The sequence below is a fragment of the Silene latifolia genome, chromosome 9 (genome assembly GCF_048544455.1).
Source record: "Silene latifolia isolate original U9 population chromosome 9, ASM4854445v1, whole genome shotgun sequence".
NCBI classification, from domain to species: Eukaryota; Viridiplantae; Streptophyta; class Magnoliopsida; order Caryophyllales; family Caryophyllaceae; genus Silene; species Silene latifolia.
In genome coordinates, this window is record NC_133534.1 from 15,689,396 (window position 1) to 15,699,404 (window position 10,009).

The 10,009-nt window shown below is 42.2% G+C and overlaps 1 protein-coding gene across 1 annotated transcript; it reads left to right on the forward strand.

Annotated features, from left to right (window-relative positions):
- Window positions 1-433: 433 nt before the first annotated feature.
- On the forward strand, window positions 434-3,411 carry LOC141599215 (geranylgeranyl pyrophosphate synthase, chloroplastic-like). Its single transcript, XM_074419159.1, has 2 exons — window positions 434-1,815; window positions 2,677-3,411. Exons 1-2 carry the CDS (start codon window positions 1,087-1,089, stop codon window positions 3,094-3,096), a joined length of 1,149 nt encoding a protein of 382 aa, XP_074275260.1. The 5' UTR covers window positions 434-1,086; the 3' UTR covers window positions 3,097-3,411.
- The last annotated feature ends 6,598 nt before the right edge of the window (window positions 3,412-10,009 follow it).

The following is a 10,009-nucleotide window of genomic DNA, read 5'->3' on the forward strand; positions in this document are numbered from 1 at the left end:
CAATTTATATGTAATCAAATATTGAAAAATAAGATTACTCTAAGTTAGGTACGATTTCAAGTAATGTTGTCGAAGTTTTGGAACATTTTTATTTATTCTTTTATTTTTCTGATCGTATTTATTTTTGATTTTTGGTTTAGAGTAAATCCTTACACGATTGGAAATGAGTATTCAACCAATTTAAATATTAATAAAAAAAGAATAATTTTGGTTTTCAAAGTCGCTTCGATTATTTATTACTCCGTATCTTGTGTGATTATCGTACTTGGTTGTGGGGGCATAGGCTATTAACATTGCAATCTAGATTGAAGGATTGTATTCGTATGATCTTGCTCCAAAGTGTGAAAAGTCGTACTATCGTAAATCATTTCGACGATACATTCTTTCAAAGTCAAACTACGATATAATTGTTCATAATCGTATAAAATCCGATAATAATATCTTTTAGGATGATAAAAATATCGCATGCTTACTCTCAAATTGTCATCATCAAAGTTAAACTACCAAATTGAGCAACAAACCAATCTTGATTCTTGATATCTTATGATCCTTTCTAAATATCAAGATTACTCTCCAATTTTGGTTTGTTTGTTCCCATTAATGTTAGAATTCATCCTCAAATGATCATTGCTTATAAATTTCACCAAGCAAATAACAATTTCACACAACTTTTAAACTTCATAAACACACACAATCATCCACTCACATTACCAACAAATGTAAAAACAACTACTAAATCCTAAAAAATAACACCATTAATTAACACACTAATTAGTGATTAGTGATTAATCTACAAAACTCTATCCACACCAAGTAGTGGATTTGATTGTTGATAACACATCCACTTCACTTCACTTCACTTTCATCAACAAATTTTCTCAAATTTTATAAATTTTGTCAACAATTTGCATTTTAAACAACAAATTTCATGTTTCTTATCCTTGAATTTTCTCCAAAATAATTTAATTTCTCCAAAATAGTTGAATTTACATTCACACATAGTCACATACTATATAAATTTTTCTCTAAAATAATTTAATTTCTCCAAAATAAAATTCTTGAAAAAACTTGAAAAAAATCATCAAGATGAGTAGCAGCAGTTGCAGTAATCTGAATTTAAGCACTTGGGTACAAACCCATTTTTCAATTCCAAGATCTAGATCTTCAATTTCACCCAATTTCAACAAAAATTTGATTAATAATCACAATTACAGTAATAATAATGGCAAAATCTCATTTATTCCTCTTTCCTCCATTAAAAAACCTTCAAAAATGTCCCAAATCAAATCAATTTTAACCCATCAAGAAAATCAAACACCAACCCAGATTCCAACTCAAAAAACCCAATTCAATTTCAAGAAGTATATGATTGACAAGGCAAGTAACGTCAACGAAGCGCTTTCGGAAGCGATACCGGTAAAACACCCAGAAATAATCCATGAAGCGATGAGATACGGTTTATTAGCTGGGGGAAAGAGGGTTAGACCGGTTTTATGTCTGGCGGCGTGTGAGCTTGTTGGTGGTGAGGAGACGGCGGCGATGGCGGCGGCGTGTGCGGTGGAGATGATTCATACTATGAGTCTTATTCATGATGATCTTCCTTGTATGGATAATGATGATCTTAGGAGAGGGAAACCTACTACTCATAAGGTTTATGGTGAAGATGTTGCGGTTTTAGCGGGCGATTCGCTGTTGTCGTTCGCTTTCGAGCATCTTGTGAAGTCTACTCCGGCGGGTATTCCGGCTGGAAAGGTTGTTTCCGCGGTTGGGGAGCTTGCCTCTGCTATTGGCGCTGAGGGGCTCGTTGCTGGTCAGGTTGATTCTTATTTCTCCCTTTAGACGGTTTTAACTAAGACGTCAAAATGTCAACATTTTATAACATTTTATAATAAAAAGTGATTGATAAAATGTTATAAGACTTATAACTAAATCTTTACTTTTAACAATAAACTGAGTTTGTACATTTTATCGTAAAATAGTCACTTTTTGTTGCCTAAATTTCAGACGAAAAAGGTCTGTTTGAAATGAGAATTTGTCATTAGATATACATATAAACTAGTTTTATACCCGTACAAAAAATGTACGGGTCGTAATAGCAGTCGCTATCATTAGATTTGAATGTCAGATACTCCCTCCGTCCCGGTCAATTGTTGTCATTTGGTTTTGGCACAAAGACCAAGGAAAGATGAATGAACCAATTACTAAATGACAAGTGTAACAAATTGATTGTGAATAATCAAATTGTTCATCAAATTTATTCTCAAAATAGAAAGGACAATAATTGATTGGGACATCCAAATATGGAAAAGGACAACAAATGACTGGGATAGAGGGAGTAATATACAATCGTATTTTATTAGAATTATATTTTAGGTATTTAACACGTTAGACCCGTTGAATGTATGTAAATTACAACATTTTATGTAAATTGTGACATTTTAACTTATGTTTTAACATAAGTAATTAAAATAGGAATAAGAGATAGGAATAGTAACTGAGTTGAGGAAAGAGAGTAGTTCAATAGTAATTCATGTAGAAACTCAGCCACCAATGAAAAGTCTTTAAAAAACTTAGCTTTTATACTATGTAGATTCATAATACCACATACTGTTTTTGTCTTATTTTATTACATCTTATATTCTTATTGACTTCTTATGGTATTGTGTTCTGTTATAGGTGGTGGACATTCATTCAGAAGGTGTTGAAGGGGTAGGGATTGAGGAGTTGGAGTTTATTCACATCCATAAGACTGCGAAACTGCTAGAGGCAGCGGTGGTTTTGGGAGCGATAATAGGTGGTGGCACTGATGAAGAGGTGGAAAGGTTGCGACGTTTTGCTAGAGGAATTGGGTTGTTGTTTCAGGTTGTGGATGATATTTTAGACGTGACAAAATCATCTGAAGAATTGGGGAAAACCGCGGGAAAAGATTTGTTGACTGAGAAAGCGACATTTCCGAAACTAATGGGGATTGAGAAATCAAGAGAGTATGCTGAGAGATTGATTAAAGAGGCTAAAGAACAACTAGTTGGATTCGATGTTGATAAGGCGATGCCCTTAGTTGCGCTTACCGATTACATTGGTTATCGACAGAATTAAACATGAATACATATTCAACATTTCGAAAATTTGTGATAGTGATAGTAACTTGTTTAGTTGTAGTAAATTTCGCTTTATTCCTAGATCTTTGAACCGTCTTGCACACAACATTGTAAGAAGGGTTCGTCTATTGTAATAGGTACCTTTCTTAATTATCCAACAGTTGTAGTAAATTGAATGTAAGTGTAATAGAGAGTAAGACAGTGAAATCGATCCCTTATGGAGGTATTACTGATTGTACGAGGTTATTTTTGAACTTTCCCCGATGAATTAGTTGGTCTTCCTGAAGACGGTTATATACAGTACATGTTAACTATAAAACGTGTCAAATACAACGTGGAATCAATCCGTAGTAATGCTACTACAGTTACGCCGTACTACTTACTAGTTTATCCAATGCTATTGTTTTTGACTGCACAAAATCTCATTGAAAACAGGCGATATCCGTCACAAGCTTGTGACGGATACCATTTACTCTCACAAAATACCCATTAAGAGGTGAGTGGGAAGCACATGGGGGTGCCCCACCTTGTCCCCTCTCCCTTTTTGTGAGAATTGAGAAGTCATAAGCTTGTGACGGGATTAGCCGTCACAAGCAAGACTAGCTGTTTTGAGTGTGTTATGTGAGGTTGACATCAGAGATCCATTCTTCTGACTGAAATCAATGCATGTTTTGTTCTGACTTCTGATGATGAGCACAAGCCGGGGTTTAATTACAGGATACTACCAATCCTTACTCTTTAAAAAGAGAGAACTTGCGTACTGTAGCGATGAATAGTAGCTGCACAATGTACACCGTTGATCTCTTACCTTCAATCTCATACTTTCATTCTAACTTAACCTATCCTTTATTCATTGCTTTCCATTCCGCCTTTTCATCTTGATCCTCAATCTCCAGCCTACTTCACGTCTTCACCATCAACAGCCCTCTTCTCAATCCGCCGCACGTCAATCGAAGCTTCATCTTCTGCGATTACTCAACCCCTGCTTCAATAGTTTAACTATGCTTTCTTTTGTTCCATTATCCTCTGTTGTTTTAAATGCAGTAACAGAGAAGAACTCGAATCGAAAAATAAGCGAAAAAGATCAGAAAGATAGAACCGTAAGAAGTAGTGCCGTGGTAGGATGCCACTGCCTTGAAAACTATTTGCCCGGTATGACCGAGGTGACGATCAGCTAGTGCGGTAGTTCCCCAAGGATCACACTACTGACCTCCTCACATCACGCCCACTCGTGTGAGAGAGACTTGGAACGAAATTGAGCAATACCCCGAAATTATTTAGAGAACAAAAGAGAAGAGAGGAAGAAGAGTGTTTTCGAATGTGTTTCGAAGCCGAGTGCGTGGTCTTATTTATAGCGAACTGGAGCGATTCGAAGCTAAAAACGTGCCCCTAAACCGCAGAGTCAAGGCTCGAAGAACAGGAGCCTTTTGCTCACCCACTAACAAATCGGATTGATTGTTTCTCTTATTCTGTTTTGACACCAAAACGAAACAAAAAAAACACACTCGGCCCAAAAAGATAGGCATAGCCGCGCGCAGCGATTGCCAATTGCCAAATCCCAAATCCGAATCCGGATCCGGGCGGGCGGGCGGGCTCGAACACGGCACGGCGCGCGCGTGTGCGAGCCTGAATTAAGCACCTCGCAAGGCTTCCACAAAAGCCTCCCTTGACCCACTAGTGATAGTGTAAGGCAAGATGAGATATATAAACACATACATCTTTCTTTTCCTGACCAATGTGGGACAATATGGAAAAATGACTTTGCCAAATAAAGCCCCTATTTCCAACAATCCCCCACTAGGGGCGCCAGAGACAAAGAAAAAGAATTCCTGGGTAAAGGAAGGATTGGATACTTAGGTATCAATATCTTTCGATTTGAATTGACACTTTAGTGTAATGAGGAAACAACTTACTTACAGCGAGAGAATATCTTGCGATTTGAATTCTAGTGAGCTTGGTCGATACCCCCACAACACATATCATACCTTGATTAAGATCGTTCGCGAAAGTGCAACGCGCTCTTTTAGAGTTATGCGTTTACCTCGGTACTAATAGATGTGATCAGAAGACTTCTCATAGTCTAATGATCGTTACATCTACGTAGGTGACTCAAGTGCTTCTCAATAGCACTTCTCACATGAGTCATTAAGGGCCTAAGTCCAACCTGGTGTATGATCCATCAAGTGCGTCTCAAAGCACCACCATAAAGGCTATGAATCATACAACGCCATAGGAATAGAAGCTTTAGACCTAGTCAAGTCTCACTCTTGACCTAAGGACTTAAGCCTCATTCCCCTCGACGTATCAACGACTAGTCTCCTAGCTTGACCCTTTAGTAAAGGGATCGGCAAGATTGTTTTCGGACTTCACATAGTCCAAAGCAATCACTCCGTTGTCTTGGAGTTGTCTAACTGCAGCGTGCCTTATTCGAATGTGTCTCTTCTTCGAATTGTAGACACTATTCTTTGCAACACCAATAGCAGCATGCGAGTCACAGTGCAGAGAGACCGGTGTCAACCGTCCGCCCCATACTGGTATATCAGCTAAAAGGTTTCTCAACCATTCACTGTTGTTCCCGCCCAACTCAAGAGCTATGAACTCGATTCCATGGTAGAGCGTGCAATACAAGTCTGTTTAGAGGACTTCCACGATATAGCACCTCCACCCATGGTAAAGACATAACCACTAGTAGAACAGATCTCATCGTTACCTGCAACCCAGCTCGCATCACAATATCCCTCTAACACAGCAGGAAATTTACTATAATGCAAACATAAGTCAACTGTTCCTTTTAGGTATTTTAGTAAACGACGAAGAGCATTCCAGTGTTCATTACTAGGGTTATGTGTATAACGACTCAGTCTACTAACTGCATAAGCAATATCTGGTCGAGTACATTTCATTAAAAACATCACACTACCTAGGATTTTAGCATACTCTTCTTGGGAAACACTCTTGCCCAAGTTTTTACACAAGTGTACACTAGGATCATAGGGTGTTCTAGCAGGCACATCATCAAAGCAGTTAAACTTTTTCAACACTTTTTCAACATAATGAGATTGACTTAGACAGATTTCATTGGGGTTTCGGATGACCTTAACTTCTAGGATAACATCAGCTTCTCCTAAGTCCTTCATCTCAAATTGTGATGACAAAAAATCTTTGGTTCTAATTATGACCTCCAAATTATTACCAAGTATTAACATGTCATCAACATATAGGCATATAATTACACAATCAGATTCCATCTTTTTTGAATAAACACATGAATCAGAATTGTTAACCACATAGCCATTACTTATTAAAGTGTTGTTAAATTTCTCATACCACTGTTTAGGTCCTTGTTTCAGTCCATAAAGTGACTTATTCAGTTTACACACTTTACTCTCTTGACCCTCAATCACAAAACCTTCAGGTTGAGACATGTAGATCTCTTCCCTTAGTTCACCATTCAAAAAGGCAGTTTTAACATCCATCTGATGTATAACAAGGTTATGAATAGCAGCTAAGGCGACAAGAGTCCTAATAGTCGAAATTTTGGTCACAGGAGAGTAAGTATCAAAATAATCAATACCCTTCTTTTGTGTAAAGCCTCTAACTACAAGTCTAGCTTTGAACCTCTCTATTGTACCGTCAGGTCTCATTTTCTTTTTAAAGATCCATTTACTTGTAATGGGTTTACTACCTTTAGGTAAATCAGTCAACTCCCAAGTCTGATTTGACACTGTTCCGGGTGTAATTCCAGAGCAAGTATCGTTACCACCCGTGGCTTGTAGAATAATGTCATGAGTTGAACCCTTCTTGCCTTTATCGTTCCTCTCGGCCTCTCCTGCAACAATGAGCGAACTGAGGGCTTGGCTTTGTGCTAAGCGTACTCACTCCGACGCTCAAGTCAGTAAACTTAAAGGATTAAGTTGTGTTACTTGGCTAGATATGTATTGTAGAGAGATAAGGAAGATATTACCAGATGAATAGTGTATCTAGGTTAAGTTGTGGGATCCTCTCCTCAATGAAGGTTGAGGAGTATTTATAGGCTTTCACCTTTTGTCGCGTAGTGGCCAAGTGGCTAGCAGGTGGAAAGACTGATCTACCCCTCGGCCGAGGGACCTATGGCAGGCCGGCGGGCCATGTTGACTCACCGCCGAGGGGTCTTGGATATGAGTACGCGGGTATGTGTCCCATTTGGCGAGTTGCCACGCCGAGACCAGGCTAACAGTAGCCGATGGGCCGCATCGGCTAGGGTTGTCTAAGTCGTTGACTTGCTGTGGATATCTTTGACCTTGTTCAATATGTTGACTTGGTCAGCGGTGCAGAATATGCCCCATCAATTTGCCCCCAGCGTAGTCTATGCCGTGGTATGGGCTCCGATGTACGTTTGAGCGTATATTCTGCGCAAGTAATTTGTAACAAATGTTCTGCATCGGCTTCTTCTGCGGCGGCTTCTTTTACCTCGGCCTGGTCTACCTTAGGCCGTACCATATCCCCCCTCCACATGGATGCGTAAAGGGTATCCGATGTGGAAAAGGAAGTGACGCTGGCCGAGACCAGGGTTGAGAGTGCCGGTTGTTTTTGATTGCCCCCGGCCGGCGCTACCTAGCTTGGTTGATCGAGTGGCCGGCGGAGAACAGATGCTTGGGAATTTGTTGAGGAAGGTGAATAGGCGGAGAGATATGAATGGGCGTGTTGAAGACGCTTGGTCACTGTTGCATTGATTGACGTCTAACTGTTGCAACGATTGACATCCCGTGGTTGCATGTCCGACACGTGTCTGCACGCTGATTGGATGACGCTTCATGGGGTCGTTCGCCGATTGGTCCTTCTTTATGGGCTTTTCCTATAAATAGGGCGAGTTATTCCGTGAAATTGGCCACCAATTTCATTCTCCAAAATTTTTCTTCTCTCTAAACTCTCAAGGGCTTCCTTGTCTTCTAATTTTCAGAGTTGTTACTCCGGCGAGTGTTTTTCTTCAAGGTAAACAGACAAATTTCTTCACTTTTTATTTTGTTAAATAATTATTGCTATTATGTCTTCTGCTGACGCCGGAACTAGCACTTCTGCGCCGGAGGGTTCTCCGTCGCGTCTTGATGGGGAGGGGATACTAGACGCCATCCCGATAAGGTTTGGGGGCCCTAGGTCTCCTTCTCCCGTAGTCAATCCACCAATTTTGGAGGAAAGGGAGGATGAGGATGATGATGCTGATGAGGATGAGAGGACTCCTTCTGATGGTGGGAGGCTGTCTATCCCGGATCATGGCGAGCCCTGCACGACTGGTCTTGACCGTGCTTGGTCCCATAAGTTCGCCAGTTGTTCCGGCGAGACATTTTTCGGAGGCCATTTCTTCCTCGGTGAGGGGTACAAGATCGTTATCCCTAAGAAGGGTCAGGTGGTCTGTTGCCCTCCACCGGGTCACACCGGCGTGTATATCAGGCACCTGGAGTATGGGCTGCGGTTTCCTCTGAATAAATATGTCATGGCCATCATCAAAGCTATGAACGTCGCTGTGGCCCAACTACATCCGCTGGCCATGAGGACGATAGTTGGCTTTGTGTGGCTCTGTCTTTTTAGGGGGGAGATCCCGACAGTCAACTTATTCCGCCGCCTTCATCATTTACGGCCGTCAATTGCCGGTAAAGTGGGGTGGTACAGCGTGCAGACGGAGCCTGGCTATATCTCCGTGAACAAGCTTACTTCTTGCAAAGACTGGCAACGGCGATGGGTGTACGTTCAAGTGCGGAGGACTACCCATTGCCTCGGTCTTTCCGAGCCCTGTTTGTTTTACGGTGTGAGAACCGAGAAGAGTATGAGGAGTGTATCTCCCGGGGTAAGGCAAAGATGGATGCTTCGTTGGTCCCTCTTACTGCGGACGAGCAGCGGGCGATGCAACTGTTCGATGCTGGGAAGGGATGGCTGCCCCCGACTCAGATTATTCTCCAAGATGAGCTGCTTTGCCGCGTCGGCCTCATACCGGCCCTCAACCAGGGTGAGTGGGGTCGGTGTGAGGCCCATCTTTGCCTGCTATGCTTCTGTTTTGGAGCTTTGTTTTATTTCGCGTGTAACCTTTGCTTGATTTCTTGCAGACCGGTTTGGCCAGGATCTGTCTGAGAGGACCTTGCAGAGGTTAGGGCTTGACAAGGACAGGAAGGTCGTTGAACAGCATCCTACGGCCGGCTTGCGTGATCGTAGACCGTCTCCCAACGAACTCATGGATAAGCAGCTGAAGTCGCTGGATCCGGCGGCGGCCCAGGCAAGGGTTCTCGGGGGCGTGCCAAAGAGAACAAAGAAGGCGATGTCCGGTTGGCGGCGGCGTCTGCGCCGACTCCTCTTCGACCCAGTGGTTCAGGAGCCTGTGGAGGTCATCGAAATCGCTGATGGGGCGGTGACCGTTGCTAAGGCCTTTTCTCCGAAGAAGAGAAAAGAGCCTCCGTCTGCTTCCATCGCTGCCGGGGAGAAGACTGACTCAGCCGGCCCTCGAACGAAGAGGGTCCAGACTGGTACGGATCTAACTTGTGGTTCGGATTTAGCTGGTTCGTTGGACATCCCAGATGACCGGCTTTACGATGTGTCAATGCATGGTGACATGGATGCTGTGTAAATTTTTTGTAGATCCTCCTTCGGCAGCCGCCGTTCTCACTGAACGGCAATTAGGGAAGCAGCCTGAGAAGGCTATTGAGAAGGCGGGTGACAGAAATGTCATCGTTGACTCCTCGGCTCAGAAGATTCCTCCCTCCGAGCTTGTGGCAGAGGGTGTGAAGTTATATAAGAGGATGGCCAAGTGGACCCAACAAGGCGGCTCCTACATCTTGGAGCAGGAGAAGACCATGGGCCAAGCCGCGCCACTGATCGCAAAGCTTAAAGTTGATCTCTCTGCCGCAAAGGGGGAAGCCGCGAAGGCTAAAGCTGGATCTCTTTTT

Bases quoted from the DNA above. Each gene is read 5' to 3' on its own strand.
- LOC141599215 (XM_074419159.1), top strand. From the start codon at position 1,087: ATGAGTAGCAGCAGTTGCAGTAATCTGAATTTAAGCACTTGGGTACAA. The intron at 1,816-2,676 runs GTTGATTCTTAT...GTTCTGTTATAG, and splicing joins AGGGGCTCGTTGCTGGTCAG to GTGGTGGACATTCATTCAGA.